At 23.7% G+C, this 26,916-nt stretch overlaps 7 protein-coding genes across 7 annotated transcripts; 5 read left to right on the forward strand and 2 right to left on the reverse strand.

Moving 5' to 3' along the window:
- Positions 1-279: 279 nt before the first annotated feature.
- PBANKA_0810500 (apoptosis-related protein, putative) lies at positions 280-1,445 on the reverse strand (the record flags this gene model as incomplete). The annotated part of the gene is made up of 7 exons (XM_034564261.1): positions 280-339; positions 443-484; positions 618-680; positions 845-906; positions 1,048-1,112; positions 1,234-1,271; positions 1,380-1,445. The coding sequence occupies 7 exons, from the start codon at positions 1,443-1,445 to the stop codon at positions 280-282; spliced, it is 396 nt and encodes a 131-aa protein (XP_034421076.1).
- Positions 1,446-2,879: 1,434 nt separating this feature from the next.
- PBANKA_0810600 (exoribonuclease, putative) lies at positions 2,880-6,761 on the forward strand (the record flags this gene model as incomplete). The annotated part of the gene is made up of 1 exon (XM_034564262.1): positions 2,880-6,761. One exon carries the CDS (start codon positions 2,880-2,882, stop codon positions 6,759-6,761), a length of 3,882 nt encoding a protein of 1,293 aa, XP_034421077.1.
- A 1,741-nt stretch (positions 6,762-8,502) lies between these two features.
- Positions 8,503-9,492, forward strand: PBANKA_0810700 (subpellicular microtubule protein 1, putative; the record flags this gene model as incomplete). The annotated part of the gene is made up of 1 exon (XM_034564264.1): positions 8,503-9,492. One exon carries the CDS (start codon positions 8,503-8,505, stop codon positions 9,490-9,492), a length of 990 nt encoding a protein of 329 aa, XP_034421078.1.
- Positions 9,493-10,871: 1,379 nt separating this feature from the next.
- PBANKA_0810800 (conserved protein, unknown function) lies at positions 10,872-12,901 on the reverse strand (the record flags this gene model as incomplete). The annotated part of the gene is made up of 3 exons (XM_034564265.1): positions 10,872-12,310; positions 12,495-12,641; positions 12,799-12,901. The coding sequence occupies 3 exons, from the start codon at positions 12,899-12,901 to the stop codon at positions 10,872-10,874; spliced, it is 1,689 nt and encodes a 562-aa protein (XP_034421079.1).
- Positions 12,902-16,200: 3,299 nt separating this feature from the next.
- PBANKA_0810900 (FHA domain protein, putative) lies at positions 16,201-18,990 on the forward strand (the record flags this gene model as incomplete). The annotated part of the gene is made up of 1 exon (XM_034564266.1): positions 16,201-18,990. The coding sequence occupies one exon, from the start codon at positions 16,201-16,203 to the stop codon at positions 18,988-18,990; it is 2,790 nt and encodes a 929-aa protein (XP_034421080.1).
- A 1,518-nt stretch (positions 18,991-20,508) lies between these two features.
- PBANKA_0811000 (small nuclear ribonucleoprotein Sm D3, putative) lies at positions 20,509-21,249 on the forward strand (the record flags this gene model as incomplete). The annotated part of the gene is made up of 3 exons (XM_034564267.1): positions 20,509-20,604; positions 20,746-20,826; positions 21,076-21,249. The coding sequence occupies 3 exons, from the start codon at positions 20,509-20,511 to the stop codon at positions 21,247-21,249; spliced, it is 351 nt and encodes a 116-aa protein (XP_034421081.1).
- A 1,285-nt stretch (positions 21,250-22,534) lies between these two features.
- PBANKA_0811100 (helicase SKI2W, putative) lies at positions 22,535-26,626 on the forward strand (the record flags this gene model as incomplete). The annotated part of the gene is made up of 1 exon (XM_034564268.1): positions 22,535-26,626. The coding sequence occupies one exon, from the start codon at positions 22,535-22,537 to the stop codon at positions 26,624-26,626; it is 4,092 nt and encodes a 1,363-aa protein (XP_034421082.1).
- Between the last annotated feature and the right edge of the window lie 290 nt (positions 26,627-26,916).

A 26,916-nucleotide genomic window follows, 5' to 3' on the forward strand; every position in this document is an offset into this window, starting at 1 on the left:
AAAGTAATTCATTTATACTAACAAAAAAAATTATTATCATCCTATATATATATTCAATGCTTGCTACATTTATAAAGTAGCATAGTTAATCATTGATGCCTATACTATAAATGTGTATATAATTTATGTATATTTCAAGGAAATTTATGTAGAAATAATTTGCAGGCGTCCATTTATCCATATTAATTTTATCCAGTTATTTATTATATTTTGTTTATTTGCATTTAAATTATTTTCAGTTTAAATGTATGTTTTTTTAATTTATTTCCCACGTTTTGTTTACATATAATCTTCCTCATTAAAATCGTCGTCATCATCAAACTGCTTTCTTCTTCTGATCTAAAAATTATAAATGAACATATACAATGTTGCATTAGTTGGTGTATTATTATATATATATGCTTATATTAAAATATTTTTGAGTTTCTGTTAAGGGATTTACTTCAACTACGGGTTCCTTTTTGTTCATTCTTCCACTTACTTGCTATAATTAATAAAAAAAAATAATAATAGGGAATAAATAAACTATTTAAATTTCATAAATAAAACTTGTTTTATGTTATTTTATTTATCAATGTAAAAAAATGCAATATATATATTTATGTTAATATTCAAACCTCTATAAGTTTGATCAATTGATCTTCGTCAATTTTTTTGTGCAATAAACCCATTTGACTATTCTATAAATAACAATAAATTCGTTAATTATTATAAAACATTTTTAAATAATTGAAACAAAATAAAATTTGTAAATTTATCTAATAGTATGAAAACCGAGCTATAATTGGTGTCTACTGTAAAAGTATAATAAATAAAAAATAAAAGTGGTATATTTTTATTTTACTCTTATAATGATATCCTCTATTCTTCTGGCATTTTCCTCCTTAACGATAGCTATCCTTGATACTATAAAAAAATATTTATGCATATTTAAATTATAAATTTAAAATATTTATTTTTATAATGCACATTATTTATTTGAATGGTAAAGAAACAATAACAACGTTTTAATAATATTTGTGTGCTTATTTTAAAATTTTTTCATACATCGGGCGTGAGCATCTGGTGTTAGCAACGACTTTAAGATAATTCTCTTTTGTTCCAATAGTTCCCTACTTATTCATCAAAAAATGTTAATACATATTATATAGTGGTATAAAATTCCATGTAATAAAATATGTAGAAATCAAATTTAATTTTAAAATTATGTATGCAAATAGATATTAGCTATACTCTTGCTTTTGCTTGAGTTCGAGATCCTTTTTCGCTTTCTGAAAAAATAATTTAAAAATATTTTTTGTTAATTAAATATCTATAGACATAATATAATACATTTGTTTGTTAATAAGAATATTTAAAGAGAATATTAAAAGTTTTACATTATCTATATTTTGCCTCGATAGTTCTAATAATTTGGAGTTCGCTTCAGCTTTTTCAATATTCATTCTGATGGCTTATGATGTAGAATTGTATATGTATATATAATATTTATTGCTTATTTATTTGAATTTTATTTGGTTATTTAATTATAAATAACAACGGAACATATAGCAACTAGTTTTCTACCAAAATTGATGGGGAGCAAATCATTTCTTTCTTAATTACGTAAAAAAATTTATGTTTTATTTAATTTGGTAAGTATATTTAAAACAAAGACGACATAAAGCGATATACATAATTTTATATTATAGTTATTAATTTGCAATTGCATACATTAAATAAAATGATTCGATTTTTATTCTTAATATATATACACCATGCTTAATGTAAACAAAATATTATACTTTTCTATAAATTATGAGAAAACTAATTTATAAAATATGTTTAATTATTTTTTTATCCTTTCTATTTTTTTAGCTATTTTTTTTTAATATATTCAATTTTTGTAATTCTTTCAAGCTTTTCATTTAAATTCCTTCTACTTACATTAATATATTTCCAATAAAAACGTATATTGGGATATAAACTCGTAAAAAATTGTAAAATTTTTGGAATATGTATCTTTCGCATTATTTAGCAAATATGTAGCCATAATTATATGCACGTATTATATGTATATAAATATATATACAGTATGCATTTTTGAGAGCGAAAAAAAATATATATGCATATATTTTTTTTCTTAAAATGTAGCTAATTAAGCTTTATGGGGAATCAATACGTATATAGTTAAATAAAATAGTAAAAAAAACGAAAAATATAAATTAAAATAATAATAACGAAAGTAATAAACAAAAACGGTAAATTAAAACCAAATAAATATTGAAAAGAAAGCTTCATTAAATTTTAATTTAATATCTTGTTTTTTTAAAATACGGAAATACGGTTTTATAAAAATATTACCAAATTATTCCTCAATAATAAAACACATTATTCTTTAGTCATGTGCTATATTATATAAGAGTTATTGTATAAGTATATATATAAGGAAAAAAACAATGACGCATTAATACATTTTTAAATATATGCATATTTATATATATACATGCATTGTCATATATATATATATTACTAAGTTCTGCATTGTTTTGGGTAGTTATATGCTTCTCTTTTTGTATTATACTTATTTGTTTCCCAGTTTCAATTTTATAAATTATTATTTTTATACTTTGTAATTTTTGGCAATTAAAGATTACCTTTTTAGATACATTTAAAGAGGCAAAAAAAAAACTGATAAACCTTCACTTCAAAATGCAATTTATTTAACAGCTTACTGAATTCATAAAAAGGAACAAAATAAAACAAGGCAATTATAATACAAATCTTTATAAATATATCATACGCTTATTTGCACACACATTTATTTCCACGATTTATGCCCGCAAACTTTTGATCAGAAATATTTTTTTTTACACGGATAACGGAAACAAAGATAAATTATGGGGGTACCTACCTTCTACAAATGGCTAGTAACTAGGTATCCAAAAATCGCGAAAGCGGTATATGAAACTCGGGATAATGATGTATATATAAGAAGAGCCAGAATAAATGAAAATGGAGAGTTTTATAAGGTGTGTGATTTGGGGGCATATGTTAATAATACAGATGAAAATCATTGTTCAGATAATGTAAATGGTTATTTTGATAATATGTATTTAGATATGAATGGTATAATCCATTTATGTTCACATGGTGATGGTAGTAAAAAAGTAAAGACAGATGAAGAAATATTTCTTAATATATTTTTATATATAGAAAGATTATTTGATATAATTGAGCCCCAAAAACTTTTATATATGGCTATTGATGGTGTTGCTCCAAAAGCTAAAATGAATCAACAACGAAGTAGAAGATTTAAATCTATATTAGCATCAGAGATTGAAAAAAGAGCATATATAGAACTTCGAAATAAATTTTTATCAGAAAATAGAAATGTTCCTGACGACTATCATCATTGGGATAGTAATATTATAACACCAGGTACCCAATTTATGCATGAATTATCTGTTGCTTTAAAATATTTTATTGAACACAAAATTACAAATGATGAAAAATGGAAAAAAATAGTTGTTATATTTTCTGACGCAAATGTATGTGGTGAAGGAGAACATAAAATTTATAATTTTATAAAATCTCAAAGAGCACAAAAAGGATATGACCCTAATACTCGGCATGTAATACATGGAATGGATGCTGATTTAATTATGCTTTCATTAGCTAGCCATGAACCCTATTTTTATATTTTAAGAGAAATAATTAACTTAGACCCAAAAGAAGAAAATAAGCCTCAGGTTAAAGATAACTATGTTGGGGTATTTAAAGGAAAGGGGGATTTACAATATTGCACTAAGTTTCTAAGAAACAATAATAGTACTACTATCGATGGAAATAGTAATAAAGGAAAGAAAAAATATTGTAACAAATATAACGATCGAAATTATGCCAATATAAATATTAGCTCTACTTGCTCAATTAATTATGAAAATTGGAATGAATTACAAATTTTAGATTTAACTATCTTGAGAGAATATTTATATAAAGATTTTTTTTTTGATGCAAAATATAACTTAGAAAGATGTATTGATGATTTTATATTTATTTGTTTTTTATGTGGAAATGATTTCTTACCTCATTTACCTTCGATATCTATAGCATCAGGAAGTATAGATCAATTATTATTATTATATCAGAAAGTTTTCCCAGTTTTAGGGGATTATCTTATTAATGAAGGCTCGATGAATTTTCAGTCCTTTATTAAATATATATCATTTATTGCTGAAGTAGAAAGGGAAACATTTGTTTCACAATATGATTTTAAAAAAAAAAGAGAAAAAAGAGAATTACAAAAGGATGCATTCAAACGACCGAAATGTCAAGATGATGGAAAAAAAAATGATCCAATGTCTCAAGCACGAAATGATAGAACATCACAACATGAACAAATTTCCCCAAAAAATAATACAGATAATGGTATAATTAATAATTATAATGACAATAATACTTCGAATCCAAATGGATTGCCATCTTATGATCTAAATACAAATCCAACAATGTCGAAAAAAGCCATGTATGAAAACAAAATTCAAAGTATGCAACCTATACGAAACTTTAAATTCAAAGAAAAAAAAGGAGAAAAAAGTATCAATTTTCTTGTTCGATCTACACCTTCAACAACTATAGAAACCGGTGTAAGCGGTAATATGCCAATTTCAGAGAACAACAAAATATTACATGAAGACAAAGATGAAGGTAATATTCATGATAGTTCTATCATAAATCAAGAAATTTTCAATACCAATTTTAATAATGATCAAATTGATAATACACGTAACATTGATAACAATTCAGATGATGGTGAAAATAAGGAATCCCATATTCGAAAACCCTTAAATATAAACCCGGATGGTGCAATATTCGAAGAAGAATCACCCGAAATGAAAAAATTAAATGATATAACTGAATTCAATTTATTATTAAAAGAAGCAGTTAAAAAAGCAAATGAATGTGAAAATCCCAAAGAGGATGTCGAATTAGGAGCAGATGATGATCCGAATGATTTAAGGGCCAGATATTATAAATCTAAATTTCATTTAGATGAAAATGATAATGTTGATGAATTTGTTCAAGAAGTTGTTTATAAATATATTGAGGGTTTAGCATGGGTATTATGCTATTATTTCCAAGAATGCCCTATGTGGCATTGGTATTACCCTTATTATTATGCTCCTTTATCTTCCGATTTACTTATTAAAGATATAAACATATCCTTTGAAAAAGATGAGCCACTATTACCTTTTGAACAATTATTGTGCGTTTTGCCATCAAATTCTAGTCATTGTTTACCTAAAATGTATAGAGAACTTATGCTAAAAAGTGAATCACCAATTATTGATTTCTATCCTAAAACATTTAAAGAAGAAGAAAATGGCAAAAAATTTAAATACCAATGGATTGTTTTATTGCCATTTGTTGAAAAGGAAAGAATCATTCGATTTGCAAGAAATTTAGATGATACATTAACAGATGAAGAAAAGAAAAGAAATCGAAGGGGATTAAATAAAATATATATGAGTTCAACACATACACTTTCAAAAAAAATTACTACTTCAATGAGAACATACATAAAAGAAATAAAAGACAAGGAAAAAACTGTGGAAGAAATAGGAACCGAAAATAGGGGAACCAATGAACAAAAAAAGGATGAAGATGGAACAACCACAGACGAATCAAAGGATAAAAAAAATATATATGAATTATTTTTTAAAAATATGAATCTAAAAATACCAATAGATAATAATGAAAGTATTAATTTATTTGGCTATCTAAATTGCAAACATGAAGATAGTGATGTAAATATTCTTAAAAAAATATTTCGATTTTCATCCAACTTTTCAACCACATGTAACAGTGCATTTTTTATTCAACCGGAATACAAAAAACATAAATCTGCAATATTACAAAATCATATTATACCAAAAAGAGTATTGACAGTATTGGATATAAATAACGAAGAAAGAAAACTCAGATTTAATGCGCCTGCTGCTAAAAGAATGATCTTAAATAGTTTAAGTACAAACCATCCAGAAATATATTCGTATCCAAAATACAGAAATATGAAAAATTCAAATTTATACCCAGATCACCATAACCAAAATAGATATCCAAATGATCACATGCCAGGTAATAATCAAAATTATGGAAATTGTAATGCTAAGGATTATAATTATATTCATAACACTCGTACTTATGATCCTTATTCAAATTCGCCAAAAAATCAAGGATATCACTACACTCAAAATCATCCAAATTACAATAATAATTACCCTCCATTGTCGAACAATAAAAATGCACCCTTATATGGCACTAGCACACATTCATACGATAATAAAAATGGCAGCAATTACAATATGCACAATGGAAACCGTAGTATTCAAAATACTCACAATTATCACAATAATGGCAGAAATAATCACAATAATTATGGGGGGAAAAGAAATTCATACAATATAGATCCAGCATATCATGATGGATCATACAATAATTCTTATAATCCAAATTATAACAATAATTACGGAAAAAATAGAAATGATAAACCTCCTCCAAGCAATTTATACAATTCGGGTGGTAAATACCATGGTGATTATAAAAATAACAATTATAACTCTGGAGGAAATAATTACAATAATTATAACCACTATAATAATGATGCAACTCATCATGCAAGGAATTCCTTTAGATATAGCGATGAAAATTCCCGTACAGAACCTAAAAAACCACATTATTATAACAGATCTATGCCATATAAAGACAAGGAACGTTAGATAATACTTAAAGAAGGGTATACGTTCTCATCCTTTTTTTCTCTCTTTCGATCACAATTTTTTTTAATTATACATGCAATTATTGTTTCATTGGTGGAAGCTATTATTTCCTCCGTTGTTTACATTCGAGTTTAATTGTAATCATAGATTTTTAATTTTATAAAGAATTATTTAAGCTGTGGTCTTATATTTATTCGTTTCAATTTTATTTATTTTTTCCATTTTCCTTCCCTTTTTTCATTTTTTTTTGTGATGTTTAATTTTTTATTTCGTATAATTTTATATTCGCAATAGAAGACACTTCATTAAAGAAAATCTTAAAATATGTGCATATAAATAAAGGTTAGTTTTGGAGATTATATATATATTCGTATGGGCTTAAAATAATAAATAAGTCATTAAAAAACGCATATATCTTCATATGAACAGGCTCCCCACACTATAAGAATAATTTGGTGGCATTTTCCTTATATTGTTTTGTGAGAAAAGTCTAAATATAATTGTTAATCATTGAAATGTGCTAATAAATAGCATATTTCCTTGTAACAATATGTTGGTGTTATGTGTAAAGCAAATGATGACTATTTCAAACGTAAAAATTATTTCCATAAATAATACAATTAATATAAACCTTTTTATAAATATATTTGATAGGATTGGAAAGAATAATAAATTGTGTAATAAATAAATGTATAAGCTTTTTTATTCTTATATATTTTACGGAATATTAAAACATTTTCTTTAAAAATTAGTCATATACTATTGTGTGCACATTTTTATTATATCAAAAAAAAGGTTTATGGACAAAAAAACAAATTAGCAGTAAATAAAATTATGATTTTGTTCTACTCCTATATTAATCACCTATAAAAACAACAATAATTCTATTACTTTATAGCCATATTTAATTAGAGTATTTTGATACACACACACAAAAAAAAAATATATATATAGCTATATTAATGAACCATATTTTTATGAACAAAAAAAAAAAAAAAAAAAAGTTGCTGTATCTACACATTTTAACCTGTATTTTTTTCAAATTTTATGAATAAAATAGAGAAAAGAAATAATTCTATTTGTATTTCCCTTTTTTTTGTTATTTCTTGTTTAGTGTTATAATAACGTGTACACACAACACATAAAAAATGCGCACCTATATAAAAAAATATATATACCTATAAAATATATACTTGCATAAATATATGATTATATAAATGTGTAAATATATTATAGACTGTTTATTTTAAAGCACATTGTTTGTCTAAATTAAATAAACATTGAATTGTAGATATATATCATTAGCTATTTATAATAACATTTTACAGAAATATGCAGCAAATATTATTGCGTTTGCAATTTATAAATACTCCTAAACATTCGAATTTTTAATACTGTGTTTTATTTTTATTATTTTAGGCTTTGTTTAGTTTTGTACCTTTCTATTTATATTTATTAATATTACTTTATGTTATATATTTTTTTTCTTTACTATGTCAATTATATTTTAACAACATATTTTTTTTACGTTGTATAGCATTGTGAATAATTTTCTTATATTTTTTTAAATTTTATTTCTAAAAAAATTAATTTTTAGTGAAATAATTTAATACACACATATACATAAAACGAAAAGAATATACGACTTTCCTTTTATTGGAATTGTATGGTATATTTCCAATTATTTGCCAAAAAATACATACATATATATATATGTTTATACATCATATGTATTTGGAAAATGGAAATAATAGGCGCAAAACCAAGTGTAAATTTTAATTTTTTTGATGAAGAAACACAAAACAATGATAATTTAAATTATATGGAGAGTACAAATAATTATGATAAAAGGGAAGATCAGGATTATTTTTATTCAAATAGAAGAACGTTTTTAGACAAAAATAGTGAAAATAGAAGAAAAGAATCACCTAGTAAAAAACTAGGTTTATGTGTAGATGAAATTTGCACGTGTGGCTTTCATAGATGCCCTAAAATAATAAAACCTTTACCTTTCGAAGGTGAAAGCAATTATAGAAGTGAGTTTGGACCTAAACCATTACCTGAGTTACCACCAAGAGTTGAAACCAAATTAGTGAAATCGTTACCGTTTGAAGGAGAAAGTAATTATAGAAGCGAATTTGGACCAAAGCCATTGCCAGAAATACAACCAAGAGTAGAAAATAAGCCTCATAAAACATTGCCTTTTGAAGGAGAAAGTAATTATAGAAGTGAGTTTGGACCTAAACCATTACCTGAGTTACCACCAAGAGTTGAAACCAAATTAGTGAAATCGTTACCGTTTGAAGGAGAAAGTAATTATAGAAGCGAATTTGGACCAAAGCCATTGCCAGAAATACAACCAAGAGTAGAAAATAAGCCTCATAAAACATTGCCTTTTGAAGGAGAAAGTAATTATAGAAGTGAGTTTGGACCTAAACCATTACCTGAGTTACCACCAAGAGTTGAAACCAAATTAGTGAAATCGTTACCGTTTGAAGGAGAAAGCTATTATAGAAGCGAATTTGGACCAAAGCCATTGCCAGAAATACAACCAAGAGTAGAAAATAAGCCTCATAAAACATTGCCTTTTGAAGGAGAAAGTAACTATAGGACTGAATATGTAAGAAAAGTTATTCCTATTTGTCCGGTAAATTTATTACCTAAATACCCTGCACCTACTTATCCAGCTGAACATATATTTTGGGATGATGTAAAAAAAGCGTGGTATTAAAAAAAAATAAATATATGAAGATAATAATACCATTGCAGAATTACAATGAAATCCATTACATATTTGTGCAGAGATGTATGAGTACATAGATGTAGTAATATATATGTATATATGCATGTAACCATATTCTGGCAAATTAAACTATTTATGCTAAATATTATTACATGCATGCATAAAATTTTAGTCACAATAAATTGTTTTTCTTTAAAAAAATTTTCCTTTGTTTACAATTGTTATGCAATAAATTTTTGCCTTTTATATTTTAAAATCTCTACTGTCTAATCTATAATATTACGCTATTTTAGAACTCAATATGTATAATAGTAAAGACATAAATATTTTACTGTTCCTTCCATTTTTCTCGTTATATATACATATATAATTGTTATCGAAAATTAATAAAAAAGGAAACGCTAAGAAATGCACGTATGCAAACATACACATATAAATATGCAAATTAAGTTGGTTATAATTAATAGGAAATCGATTGAATGAATTATGCATAAATTAAAATAGAAAGCCATAAGAATGCGAATTATTGTTATATCCACAAAATGATATGGGCCATATATTTTATTTCTTATTATTCTATATAATACACTTTAATTGTGTTTTGATTATTTTTCATTTTATTTTATTACAAACTTTATTAACATTTTTTCCAAGTATATATATCCAATTATGCATATCATATGGATATTTATCTAAAAGGAAATGATACAAATAAAACATATTTAACGTATCTTCTTACACATATTCATAAAAGTTTGTGGAACAGTTTATAAAGATATACAAATAAAATATGGGTTGAAATAAATAAATTAATAAATTGATCATGAGTATATATGATCGTATATATATGCAACAAACAGAAAGGTATGCGTGTGCAAGGAGAATATATAATGAATACTTCTTAAAAATGTAAAAACAAACTTGTTATAAGCAAAGAATATATTTTTTTTAAATACATAAAAACAGGTGAACATATTAATCAAACATTGTCATATAAAAATAAAACTATGCAGGAATATATATATATTTGTGCGCTCACATATACGTAAGTGAATATGAGTATATACCCCTTTCGGAATATACTGTCCTTTATTTTATTCTTTTGAGAGAAGTACTAGCATAAGAACGTAACTATTATGTGTATATAGACGCATGATAAGTTACCGGTGAGTTAAATATAATTTGGTATTTTGAGGATAATTCTCATAAAATCATACATTATCATATATGATCCAATTTGTGTGTCAAAAATCCTTTATATGTGGATGCGTTCTTTATCCCCCCCCATTTTCATAGGGGAGTATCATTCTCCCTTCTATGATGAGACAAATAATATGAACATTATGAACAATATCTTTCAAAATTAGCTATAGCTCCTGGTTAGAATAATCAAAACCAAAGTTTTCCTTTATAAAGTTCTCTACAGGCTCTATATCATCTCTTGATCTAAGTTTTTTAAGCAGAATGTTTAATTTTGTAACAATTCCAATTATTTCATTTATTGATAAAGTATTAATTTGTTTAGAAACATCTCTTAAAACTTCTAAAAATAATAATTCTTTTGATTCATATGATGAAATGTCGTGGGAATTTGTAATTAGCCCATAAAGAAGGAATTCATACATAATATAATTAGAATCATTTGTATTTAAATATAACTTGAAAAAATCTATAAGTGGTGTAAACAAATGTTTAAATTTTGATTTTTCATATTCATTAAATAACATAGTATTAAATACATTTTTTAATACATCTAAAGTATATTTATAATTATCATTATTTATATCTCTAGAGTTTGTAAAGGATTTTATAATTGAAGTCAAAGAATCATTTACATTTTTTTTAATTTCGTCATTATCATCAAATTCAAATTCATTAATAGTAGAAAAATAATTATTTAAAAGTAATTTATATTTTTCATAGAATTCTTTATTCATCTTTAGTGTCTTTTTTATTTCCTTTAACATAAGGCTAATTTCAGTCTCATAGGAAGAGGCATATTCGTTTGAAATAAAAAGTTTATATTTTTCTTCTGATGGGTTCATCTTTATTTTGGGATTTAATGTCATGATATAAAATGGAGATCTTTTCATTTTGTTATAAATATATACATTTTCATCATTTTCATATATATTAGATGTTTTCCCTTTTTTTCCACTAGAACTTTTGTAAGTGTTGAAAAGATTATGTTCGAATACTCTGGAAAAATCTGCTTCTCCTATGAAATTATAATATTGAAAAATGGCGTTCTTCATTTTGTGATTTAAGTTGTCCATTAAAATAACAAGCGTCGAAGAATCTAAATATGGATATATATAATATAACAAAGCAATTGGATATTTATTGCTTATAATTAAGACATCTATAACTTTATTATTTTTATTCTGATATATTTTAGTAATTAAATCTAATGTTTCATATATATCTTCTTTATTATGTTCACTACTAATATTGTTTTTTCTATTATTATTGTCCATAGAGGTGTCATCTTTTTCTTTGCAATAAAATTCGATTCCTTTTAATTTCAATAAACATCTATTTTTTTTATAAAGAAAAAATTTTTTGCATGTTTCGGAATCTTCTTCTATATGTATAACATTTTCTGGGGTTTCTAAAATTAATGGTGCAATACTATTTAATCCAACTTGTAAAATAAATGGATCATTCTCTATGTATTTTTTAATAATATTTTTTGCTGTGGCAATAAACTCCTTATTTTCTAAATCCCACGTATGCTCTAATACTTTTTCAATAACATCCTTATCATATGAATTAATATTATTAAATTCAAACTTATTTAGCCAACCTGTTTGTTTGCAAAAAAAAAAAAAAAAAAAAAAGTTAGTTACATATCTATAATTGGGGAAATATTCTTTAAAATGTAAAATATGGATAATATATATTCAAATAAATTATATCTCCTTTCTGAATGTGCATAAAATATGAAACATAAACTCTCCATCTAACTATTTAGACATATACGAACATACCTGTGAATAATTTGATATTTGGAAAAGAATCCGTGATGCCATTTAAAATATTTGACACTTTACAGGTGGCATTATATAAGAAACTGCTTTCTTTTATTTGAATGAAATCGCTAATATTACTGTTATCAAGTAGTATATATCTATTATCTTAAAAAATTAAACAAAAAAAATAAACAAAATGAATGATGGAACAAGGATGTGTTGCAAATATTTAATTTTGGGGGCGTAAACTTGTATCAACAAATAAACAACAATGTACTCTCTCTTTTTTCCCTTTGGATTTTCTTTCATTTTTTAAATTTACCATTTTGATAATTTGGAATATCCAAATTTTCTTTAATTATTTTTGATTCATTGAAAACGGAAGAGCATATTATGAAGACACATAACAGGAGATATTTATACATCTTTCGAAACAACATAATTTATTCTTTTATAAAAAAATATATAAAATATTACGAGAAATTGTATCAACGGATAGTAAAAAATTATATTTACCTAAAGCAATGCTCTCTTGTCATATTTTAAGAAAAATTTAATGATTGTATATTTGCGTGTGTACAAGACTTCGCCATACATACTTTAACATTGCCCAAATGGATATTATAAACTCATTTATTACTTAAAATGATTTTTGCTAATAATGGCATTTTATAAAAATTAATTACAATTTTCATATCATAAAAAAAATAAAAAATAATGATAATAAAATTTCCAAATATGTAATTTTTCATATATTTTTTTATTTTGTGCATCATATATTTGAATATAATTTTATTTCTTGGAAATATTTCTTTGTGTGTGTACTTTAGTAGTATATCCAAGTATATGATATAAGCCAAATAATGAAGAAATTTAATAGCAAATAATTTATATTTTTAACACTTTTAGGAACAAAAAAATATATTAACCTTAAGCAATAATGGAAACCTTACAATTTATTATGCATGATAAACATTTTATTGAAAAGTATTTCAATTTTTTTTTTTGATATTGGAATGATTTTTGTCTAAGATATATTTTTTCTCGATCATTTCGCAATATATAAAAATACATGATTTATAATATTGGTTTAAGCATGAATTCGTTATAGACGATTAAAAATAGTGAAAGGCAAATTCTGTAATAATACCAAATATTTAGCTAAAATATTCCACATTTTTATGTGAATATCATAAGCATATATTATATATATTTATTATATCGTAATGAGAAAGACAAAAGCTTAAATTTTACTATTTTATATTTATCGTTATTTTATTTATTATATATATAAGCTACTTTTAAGTTTACGAACAATATGAAATTAAATTTACATTCTATATGTTAATTAAACATTGTGGATAAATTTCAATTTTTTTTTAACTGTTAAACCTTTATATATATACTGTTGACATTTAAGTTTACACAGTAATTTGTTCACCTTTACAATGCTTTTATTTTAAACACTATAGTACTATTCTTTATGTTTAAATATTCCATTTTGAAATATATATATTGAGAACTTATAAATAAATAAATAGCTTTATATGTATATGACTTTAATTATTATAAGTTCATAGAAAATTATAAAATAAATAAATAAAACGGATATATTATGAATATCTATTTTTTTGCAGTATCATGGTGATACGTTATATAATAATTTCTCCTTCAATTTTGACCAGCAATATTAATGCATATATAGCACATTTTTATTTAAACCTATAAATTAATAATGGTATATATATGCATTAAAAAATATTCAAACTAATTTATATGCAATTTAGCATTTTCCAAGCTTTTTCATTTTTTATTAGTTATTTTTAAATGATTGAAGGTATAAAAAAAAATAATATATAATTCAGTTGAATTTAAATAGCTCAAGGAAATATGTTCCTTATAAAATAAATTAAAGCATTTTTGTATGCTGTTTTTATATAATAATAAATTGTACATACAAAATTATTTACTTTTATATATTTATACAAGCATATTATATATATGCGTTTATTAAGTATTTTTATAAATATATTTTGTAATAATTTTTATTTACCAAAATTTTTTATTGATATATTTAAAGAGCATTATATATAGGGGACAAAGCATGTTTGAATTTATAATAACTGAGTATTAAGTAAATGAAAAAATATATACCTTCTATGTATTATGTTAATATTTTGTAAGCAGTTGTCCATTTTGCGATTTTTGCTAATTTTCACCCATATAATTTGGTAATATTTTTAAGAAAACCATAGATATCCTTATATATTTTTATTATTATTGAATAACTTATATATTTTATATACATCAGTATATACATATTGTATGCACGCACATATACATGTCTGCGCGCATATATATATTATATATACATTACTTTTATTTATGTTTCGTACATTTTATTCGAACTATATTTATTTCAAGTGATTTTCGCACTTTTTTGTGCATGCATATTTAAATATATGGAAACATACATAGTACATTGATCATTTACACATACTAATAATATAGCTTATATATAATTATAGTCATTGATACAAAGCCCGTATTATTCGTAGGCGCATCATGTACAACATTATTTTAGTGGGAATTATATGTAGACATTTTTTTTAATTTAATAAATTAAACTCCTTTTTTTTCATAAATAGTACCATATACATAACATTATTATATATTAATAATTTTATTGTGCGTTGAAAATTTTTTATATTTTATTATATTATATATATATATATATATATATATACAATATATTATACCCTTTTTCATTTCTCTTTAATTCGCTCGTTTCATATTTGTGTAAATTTTGTAAATCATTTTATATAGTGCAATATAAATTATGTTTAATATTTACGCTATAATAATTTTTATAATTTTCCGTGCTATTTTATTTCATGATTGTTTTTTTATAAAAATTTCCATTTTCGCAATACCTTTCTATATATAATAAAATAGTTATATTATTAATGAAAAAAATATAGATATTGTTATTTACACGATCGCACATTTTTGACATAAAATATATTTATGAGTGCAAATAATTATTAAATGCGAAATTCATAAATAATTATTTTAATGTAATCAAAAATTGAAGTATATATATGTATATATATATTAATAACTATGTGTGTGCTTTTTGCATATCTATTCATTTATATAATACATATAAAAAGATAGTATAAATTCAGTATGTAGCAATTCAGCTGAGTTAAATATAGACAGATAGTTGGAACATCATCAACTTACTGTACTTGTATCTACGTATAATTTATTGTTATATATATATATGTATCTCTATAACAACTTTTAAACATTTTTGATGTTATTTATCTTAATATATAAATAACCCTTTTTGAGAATTACATAATATAGTTATTATTTCCTTTTTCCTGGAAAATATAATAGCTAAAAACCAAAGGAATTAAAACGTGAATTTATTTTATTTACCATACGCAGGCATATATGTATAATTTTATACGTAGTGGTAAGTATAGATTAATTTTTTTAATAAAATATTGTTTTATTTATATTTTAAATTAACTCTTTTAACATTTTTACCGTATAGATATGTGTGAATATAATAGATAACTATTTTCACATATATTTAATGTTTTATCCATATCTTAATTCATCATTTTGTATATTATTTTCATGTATGATTACACATATTTTTATTTCTATATTTCTTTAACCCCTCAAGTAAACTTTATAAATAATAATAATAATGATAAATGGTCGAAAAAATAAAAATATAAAAACCAAAAACTATGTAATAAATGTTAATTGCTATACATGGATAAATAATAACCATGGATTATTCGATTATGAAAGTGACAATTTTTATAAAAAATGCTTTAAAATAAAATGCTTATATAATTATTATTATATATTAAAAGACGATATAAATCTGGAGATAAAAAATGAAGAAGAAATAAATAAAATATCGTTAAATAATACAAATTTAAAAGTAATATGTAAAATCAAATATACAAATAATAATTACCAGTTAATTCCATGCATTGAAAATTTATACGATGAGAGAAATGATAATAAAAATGATGCTGAAGAAAACGAATCAAATGAGCAGAATGAAGCAAATAAATTCTGGATTATTGTTAAATATTTAAAAAATAAAACATCAATATTGCATGAAAATGATATAATAAAACTAGGAAGAGTTAAATTAAAAGTTAAAAAAATCATAACTAATATTCAACAAGAAAAAGAATATAACAAATCTTTATCTCCATTTGATGAAGATGAATGCGAAACAGCTGCACCTGATCTAGAACATTTTTCAAGAATTAATAATGATGGGATACTTGAAGGGGGAATGGCAGATGTAAATATCATGTCTAATCATTTTGTAAGTGGAACTATTAATCAAAATATGCAATTTGGTGATAATAATACTCCCGACAAAGATATTTGTATTAAATATGGTACATTAAATGATAATTTTGATTCCAGTTCATATGCTTTATATAATGATATAAATGATTCTGAAAAAAATGAACTTGATAATAATAATAATAGCAACATTATTATTCGTTCAGAAAATTATTCTATGTGTTGTTATGAAAATAATAAAGGGAATGAAAATGATAAAAGAGAAGATAACATATATATATCTGGTCATAATTATATGCTTAAAAATAATACACCAAATGAACTAACAATTGATACAAGAATCAAAATAAACAATACAATGGGGTCCCCTATAAATAACACACAAAACGAAGTTAATATAATAACTGAAAAAAATAATATTCCTTCAAAATTAATAGACTCTGATTATTCATATGACAATTTTTACTCAAATATAAAAAACAATGATAATAATAAAATTCCAAAAGTTGAACACGGGAGGAATATAAGTAATAATTTTGATAATAACAATACATTTTTGAAAAAATATGATGAAAAAAATTATTCAATTCATTTAAAAGATCAAAAAAATGGGGATAATAATTGTGATGGTAATAATAATATATGTGAAAAAAAAGACGATACACTATGCCCTCATAGAAATAATGAAAATAATAAAGAAAAAGAAAATTCGAAAGCAGTTAAATTTAGTAATGTCGACCAAAATGAAAACTTTGAAAATAATAAAAATAAACTTAATGAGGATAAAAAAAATGCAAATGTTGATGTGGTAAATCGTATTAATATACCTGATGAAACAACTAAATCAAATTTTGTTAATTATACTTCCAATATGCTTGAAAAAGAAATTGATGATAGTATATATGATAATGATGATGATTATAGTATTTACGATTATAACATGAATAGCAAAAATTCCATAAATGGTAATATGAGAAATGGGCAAACTGGTAATGATGTGAATTTGTGTAAAGGCAATTTGCAAGGAAATACAAACAATAATAGTAATAATATATATGATAATACAATAGATAAAATGAAAGAAGGAATGAAAAATTCATCATATAATACATTAAATATAAATACAATGAATTGTGGAATACCAAGTTTGTATAATTGTAGAATATGCTTATGTGAATATGAAAATGAAGGTAATCCTTTAATATCACCTTGTAAATGTAAAGGTTCAATGAAATATATACATTTAAATTGTTTACGTACATGGATGAAAGGAAGATTAAATGTAAGAAGTGATGGTGACTCTACTGTTTCTTTTTTTTGGAAACAATTAAGTTGCGAATTATGTAAATTTCCATATCCAACATATATATATGTACAAAATAAATATTTAGAATTATATGAAATACCGAAACCTGAATTACCATATATGATTATAGAATTATTAAATGATAAAAGTAAAGGTTTTTATATTGTTAGTTTAGCTAATGCAAAATCTGCTCGAATGGGAAGAGGGCATGATAGTGATGTTAGGATAAATGATATATCTGTTTCGAGATTTCATGCACTTATTAAATTTTTAAATGGAAATTTTTATATAGAAGATTGTAAAAGTAAATTTGGGACATTAATCCAAATTAGAAGACCTGTTTTTTTTAATATTCGAAGAAGTAAATTTATAGCCTTACAAATTGGAAGAACTGTAATGTATATATATATGAAAAGAAAAAATTGGATGTTCTTTCCCATTTGTTTAAAACTCCCAAGAACTAAGGATGATGATGTTAGTGCTTTGGACAACTTTTCTTCAAAATTGCTTGTAGATAATAGTTTGAATATTTCCAACAATAATTTTGAGTATAATTTGGTGTATAATCCTAGTGAAAATGATCCAAGCGAAGGCGATCAAAATCCCAACGGAAATTGTGGCGAAAATCGTGAGCAGAATGATGCCAATCAAACTCATCCTCACAATTCACCTAATAATAGTATCAATGTTGGAATAAATCTTAACAGCACTGGAAGTATTCATAATACTACAGTCAATGATATGCCAACAAATCAAAGTAACGAAATAAACGGCCAGAATAATTGCAAAAATGATGAAAGTAATAATTCAGCTAGTAAAAATGCTATGAATCGAAATAATTCAAAAAACTGCTATTAAAATTATTTCGTTTTTTCTTTTTCTTTTTTTTGTTCACTTAGTTGAATCGTCACTGACTTTATTTCCATGCCATTCTTTATTATGATTATTTGTTTTTTTTGTATGTATTGTTTTGTTTTAATATCCATAAATATAGTGCAACTATAATTCCTTTATGCATATATATGTATACAAATTTTCTCATGTTTTCGTTTTCATAAAGTAGAACATTTATAGAAAATGAACAATTATAAATAATGATAAAATAATTATATGTATATATTTGAATCATGTGATTGATTTTTTTTTTTTCGATACAAAATTCAATTCCGGTAGGAGTGTTGTACTTCGATATTCCTACGTAAAATAAATTAAGTTTAAGCAGACAAAATTTTTAAAGTATTTTACGTCACCAAAAAATAGAAAAAATTATTTTTGTCTATATACACCCTCATATATATGTACTTTTCGAAATATATTTTTACGTATTTTGTATGTAGTTTTCCATGTTAATATAAAATAAATAACCACATAAGTGTCACTATTTTTTATACAGTATTGGGTGTAAATCTCCATGAACATTTCTTTAAGTGTATAATTCATATATGATTCTATTACTGATATCATTATTACTTATAAATAAATATATATGCATATATATTAGACCCAATTATTTGCTGTTTGGATATAAATAGAAATAATAAATTTTCACAATTTTTAAATAAAATAAAATTAAAAAAAAAACATAAAAAAGTGAATAATTAAATTGCTTGAAATAAATAAACGTTATAATAATAAATCACATTTACATAAGTATAACTAAAAGGAACTAGTGAATATTTGTAGGAAGTATATAATATATGTACATGTTTTTTCGCATTTTTTCCTAACAATTTAAATATAAAACGAATATAACGGAATATACATATTTGTCAAATAAAAATATAACAAAAAAAATATTAAAATTAAAAAAAAAAAATAATACAATAAAATAATAGCCGAATTTGTTTATACTATACAATGCATATGCATATTGCTTATTCCAATTATCTCTATTTTTGTATGCATATTATATATACATTTCTTTTTTAGTATCGTATTTTCCCATAATTTTTAAAATATTCCAAAGGAAGCTACACTATTTATATTTTTTTCATTTATCTATACAAAATATAAATATATATAAATACATACATGAATAAATATAAGAATAAAATAATCATTGTATGATAGTTGATATGTTGTAAATAATCGAATAGAGTCCGTTTGTATAAATAAATCATTATCTCTTTTTTGTAATTTTTTTTATGAACTTTAAGTGATTTTCTGTAAATGAAACAATTCCTTATTTATATTTAACAATTGGAGGCTCTCTTTTTAAATTGATAATGACATATTAAGAAAAGGAGAGCCTGTTTAATATTGTCAAAATAACGGCATAAATATATAAGCTCGACTTATTTGTGAAACAATATACATATATATACATACTGTTTTCTTTGCCTTTATATTTGTGTACATTTTTACGTGTTGGAAAAAATGTCAGTAGGAACGCCCATCAAATTAATACATGAAGGAATAGGTCATACCATATCAGTTGAAACAAAATCCGGAATCCTTTATAGGGGGATATTGGTATGTTCAGTGGCGACACGTACAATTTATGTTTCTGTGTGTTAATTTTATACTTTTTAAAAATTGTATACGCATTATATATATATACATTCATAGATATATGAGTAATATCTTACGAATTCATTATTTTTTTATTTTTAGTTATTTGCAGAAGATAATATGAATTGCTTGCTGGCAAATGTTACAGTTGTTAAGCAAGACGGAAAGCAAGTTTTGTTAGAGGTATGTGAAAATTCGAAAAAAATCACAAAACATTAAAAAATAAAACGCATAAAATTGGGTTAAACCTAAAAAAGAACAAAAAGAGTTACAATTATCCATACTGTTATTTGTAGTTTCGTTTTTCTACCATCATTACGAAACTTTCAATTTTATACTTCAATATTCTTAACTATTTATCATATCATTAATACATTTTTCGCATCCTTGGTAAATATGCACAAATCATTTATTTCATTTTTATTTTTACAGCAAGTTTATATAAGAGGAGGCAGTGTTTCATTTATGATTTTTCCAGATATGCTTAGATATGCCCCAATATTTAAAGTAAATAAATCAAAGGCTAAGACAAATTTTGCAACTATTAGAAGAGCAATGGAAGCACATGCTCGAATAGCTTCAAAAAGTAAAGACTTGAAGGCATAGATAACCCATTGACTATTGTTATTATTAATTTAATTAATTTTATTTCTTAAATTATTTTATTGAAAACAATTTTTTTTTTTTCATTTATTTTTTAAACCCAATGTTATTATTAACTCTTTTAAATCACTATATACCTTTTTTAACTGTTTTTTATTTTACATAAAAAAGAAGTTATTTTCACAAATGAATTAACTATTAAAATTTTATGTTTATAACAAAAAAAATGTAAAATAATATGATTATGCATACATAAGGTTAGCATATATCTATAGAAAATACGTCGTTTTATTCATCTTTATATATAATACTGATTATTATACATACGTATATAATGTTACATTTAAAGAGTTTTTATCAATTGACATTTAAATAAGATCATTTATGATGTATATAATATTGTATTATATTATTTTTTTAACAAATTTAAATATTTTTTAAAATGCATCAAAATTTGTCATGTACCAATGGTTGCCATATTTTACTACGCATTTGCGATTGTAATAAAAATTATTAACAGGTAAAATCAGGAAATTATTAATAAGTATTATTGCGCAAAAAAATTAAGAAAAATAAATATAATAACAACAATAATATATTATATGAAATAAGTGGAAAAAAACGATATGGAAATGTATGCTTATATAAATATTTTATATAACTTTTTTTCTCTCCAAAAAAATAACATTGCATAGGAAGCGGAATTCTCAAATAAAATTGTGGCATTTACTTTTGGTATGTTTTTTATTCTTTTTTATTTTATTTTTTCTTTCCGCATTAATTTATAATAATTTAAATGAGATAACGAACAAAATATAATGTTACATATGTTTCTTAAAAAAAAAAAAAAAAAAACGAAAAGTAGCCCTACGCTTTCATAAATATTTTTTTATTTTTTTGTATTTTTTTTCCAAACTGTATTCTGTTTTATTTTACATGTCCTTTTTATCACAATGCGTATATATTGTATGGATATGAAGAATCTAGTTATCATATTTTTACTTTATATTAGTATACATGTGAATATACGTATGAACAACTATATATGATTTTTTTTGTGTGTTTTATAATAATGGCTAGTCCACGTATATACAAATATGTTCGCATATAGCTATGAACTACTCAAGCATTTAATATATTTTATATGCATATATATTTACATGTATCTATATATATACACATATTTTCATATGCCTGCTATTATTGTATAAGCAAAATATCTTCGCGTATGAATAAATAGCATGCAAAATACTATTATTATTACTATATATATTTTATATATTTTTTAATGGCATATTTATATTCGAATTTGTCTGATTTTTGGACGAGTGATGATGAAGAAGATGGGGATCGAACTGACGAAGATTTCGATGAGGATTCAGAAAATAATTATAAAGATCATACAAATAAAAATTATATAAATGAAGAAAGAAAAAAAAATAATAATAAAAATAATGAATTATCCAATTATGATGCAAACAAAAGTTATAATGAATTTGAAAAGAGGGAAGATGAAGAAGAGTTACAAAATACTTGGAACATACACAACACTAATATTTGTTCCCCTACATCCGCCACTTCAAATACGAACATAAATGCTGTGACAGAGAGTGAAACAGCTTTGGGTTTAGTAGATTTAATGAAAGATTGTGGAAATGAATTATTTGATAATATACCGATCTCTAGTATTTTACAAAATTATGATATAAACAATTTTATTTATAATGATAATCTATTAAAATATTGTGAAGCTGGTGTAACTATAAATAATGAAAGTTCATGTAATGAGCCTCTAACATTAAATGAGGATTTTAATTTTAATTGTTATAGTCATTTTGATTATATAAATCCCCCAAATATTAAATCTTCTTATACATCTACAAAAGATAAAGAATCAAATGCTATGGATTTAATAAGTATCGAAAATGGTGAAAATAATTTTATAGATATGTGTATCCAAAATAAAGACGAACTTAATCATAAAATTAAAGACATTTCTGTAAAAGAAGTTTCGAACGAAACGGTGAAAGAGGAAGGTATACAAGAAGACAAAAAAATAGGCAATGAAATAATCAACGAAACGATGAAAAAATTAGAGGTGGTACCTGAAAAACAAAATGTAAAATACATAAGAAAAAAATGGGTGATTGAAGACAATGAATCTGATGTATCTAACTTTTCTAAGAATGATTTACTACTAAGTTATGATTTTGAACTTGATGATTTTCAAAAAAGATCAGTAAAACATATAAATAATTTTAAACATGTATTTGTTGCAGCACATACATCAGCAGGTAAAACATTAATAGCAGAACATGCTATAGCATTATCAATAAAATTAAATAAAAAGGCAATTTATACAAGCCCTATAAAAGCTTTAAGTAATCAAAAATATTATGAATTTAAAAATATATTTAAAAATGTTGGAATAATAACCGGTGATGTAAAAATGAATGTTAATGCAAATTGTCTAATTATGACTACAGAAATATTACGAAATTTACTATATTTAAATGATAATATTATTAATAATATACATTGTGTAATTTTTGATGAAGTTCATTATGTAAATGATGAGTTTAGAGGGGTTATATGGGAAGAGTCAATAATAATGCTCCCTCCACATGTCCAAATAGTATTATTAAGTGCTACTGTTCCTAATTATTTACAATTTGCTGATTGGGTTGGTTTTACAAAACAAAAAGAAGTTATTGCAATTTCGACAAAAAAAAGACCAGTGCCATTGTTGCATTATATATATGCTCACGATTCTCTATTTTTAATTATGGATGAAAAAAATAAATTTTACTCATCTGCTTTTAAAGAAATATATATTAAAATTAGAGAAAAGGAGGAATCGGGTAAAAAGGGAAAAGAACTAATGGGATCGTCACATGGAGGGAAAAAAAAAATTTATTATTCTGATGCAAAAAATAATAAAGATAATCAAATGGAAAAACAAAATAAAACAGGTACTGCCAATAACTCTGGAGACAAACAAAATAACACAGTAAAAGGCTATTATCAATATTGCAAGCAAAAACAAAAGCAAAGAATGTTTCAAAATGAAGCTAACATGAAAACTGAAATTCAAAAATTACAAGCCCTTATTAAAAAGTTAGATGAAGATAATAAACTTCCAGTTGTTTTATTTTGTTTTTCTAGAATAAAATGTGAAACATATGCAAAAAGTATGCCACATTTAAACTTTTTAGATAATAAGAAAAAATCTAAAGTGCATTTATTTATAAAAGAATCGGCTTCCAAACTATGTGATCAAGATAGAGAATTAAATCAAATAAAAATATTATCAAAATTATTGGAGAATGGTATAGGAGTGCATCATAGTGGTTTGTTGCCAATATTAAAAGAAATTGTTGAAATTTTATTTTCAAAAGGTTTAATAAAAGTATTATTTGCGACTGAAACATTTGCTATGGGTATTAATATGCCAGCTAAATCAGTAATTTTTACTTCGATTTATAAGCATGATCATTTAAAAAAAAGAATATTAACATCTTCAGAATATACACAAATGTCTGGTAGGGCAGGAAGGAGATCATCTGACTCATATGGATATGTTTATATTTACTGCTCTGATAATATTCCTGATCAAGTACAATTAACAGAAATGATGATGCAAAAGGCAGTTAGCTTAAAAAGTAAATTTAAAGTTACATATAATATGATATTAAAATTGTTAATAAATAAACAAATTAATATTGAAAAAATGTTATTCAGTTCATTTTTAGAAAGTTGTAGAGCATTACAAATACCTTTATTTAAAAAAGATTTAAAGAGAAAAAAAAAAATATTGCAAAATATTAAACAAGTTGAATGTGTATATACAAGTGATTTGAACCATATTGCACCGATAGAAAATTATGTATATATAGATCATAAATTAAAAAATGTCGGATTAAATTTACATAAAAAATTATTCGATATGAAAAATAGTAATGCTTTTGTTGTTGGAAGAATTATGCTTCTAAATACTATCGATCTATTTCGTAGTTCGGTTTATGCTGTTTATTTAGGATGTGATAAAAGTAGTAATAAAAAAAAAAATAATAAAGTAAATTTTGCTCAAAATAGTATTTTCTTTTTTCAAAATAATAAAGAAGAAAATGAAATAATGGAACGATTTTTCTTTTTATTTATTTTACCCGATTTTATCGGGTATGGCGATTTGACAAATAATACTAATTCTACTAATACCCACAAAAATGGTACGAATAATTCAACAACCGTTTATAACGCAAATATGAATACAGAAAAAACACAATTGACTTCAGAAAATATAAATATGTACGAAAATTATAAAAATGTATTTGCATGTACTAACAATAAAAAGGATATAAATATTATTTACCACTCCACATTCGATACTAATGATATGAATAAAAAACATTTTGTTGTGTGCTCAAATGTAGGTATAGAAAATATATCTCTTATTACAAATACTACAATAAAGATACCAAATGTTAGTACAAATGCACTTTTAAATAATCCTAAAAATTTATTATTATATACATTGGAATTAGATAGATTAATAAAAAAAGAAACTTTTGAACCGTTTACTCTAACAAAAATGTTAAAGTCGTTGAAGTGTGAATTTTATTCTGTACTTATTAATCAATCTGATTATTTAGAAAGTTTAAAAAAATCTCTTTGTTATAATTGTAGTCTAAAAGATGAGCATTATGAACTTGTCTGTAAAAAAAACGATTGTATAAATGATATTGAAAACATTGAAAGAAATATAAATGCAAAATCATTAAATTTATATGAAGATTTAGAAGGAAAATTAAATGTTTTAAAACATTTTTCATTTATTGATGATGACAACAATTTAACAATAAAAGGGAAAATAGCTAGTTATATTACATTAACAGATGAAATAACATTAACACAGATTATTTTTGAAAATGTTCTTAACAATTTAAATCCACCAGAAATTGCAGCTGTTTTATCATGTTTTGTTTCACCAGAAAAAAAGGTAGAAGAATCACCAGACCTTACTCTAAATTTACAAGATATTAAATTAGCTCTAACAAATATTCATAGTAAATTTGAAGAATTTTATAGAGTTATACGACTTAAAATTAGCACAGAAGAACATTGGAAATTATGTAATTTTAAACTAATGTTTATAGCCTATAAATGGGCACTTGGTGTATCATTTTCAGAGTTGTTAGAACAATCAGAATTTGAAGAAGGTTTGATTGTTAGATCTATACAGCGATTGGATAACTTATGCAGAAAGGTTAGAATCGCTTTCTTGTATCTTGGAAATGCCGATTTGGCGGAAAAGACTGAAAAGGCGTCTCTTCTTTTACGACGTGACATTGTGTTTACTACGTCCTTATATTTGCAATAACGTCTTTTTTCTCTTCAAAATTGGCACGTGCTTACATGCTTTTATTTTTATTTTTTTCCATTATTTGTTATATGAACTCATTTCTTACACCATATCAAATTTACTATCATTTACATGAAAACTTAATTTTTTCACGTTTAATTATTTATTCAACTATCATATCAGCAAATATAGAAGAATAGTTTTATCATATTCTGTCAAATATCCAGATTATTTGCGTTGAAACTCCGAACTGAAACGTTGTTATCAGTGCAAATACATAATCATACATATATGTGATTGAGTATGAT

Source organism: Plasmodium berghei, assembly GCF_900002375.2.
Source record: "Plasmodium berghei ANKA genome assembly, chromosome: 8".
Taxonomy (NCBI): Eukaryota; Apicomplexa; class Aconoidasida; order Haemosporida; family Plasmodiidae; genus Plasmodium; species Plasmodium berghei.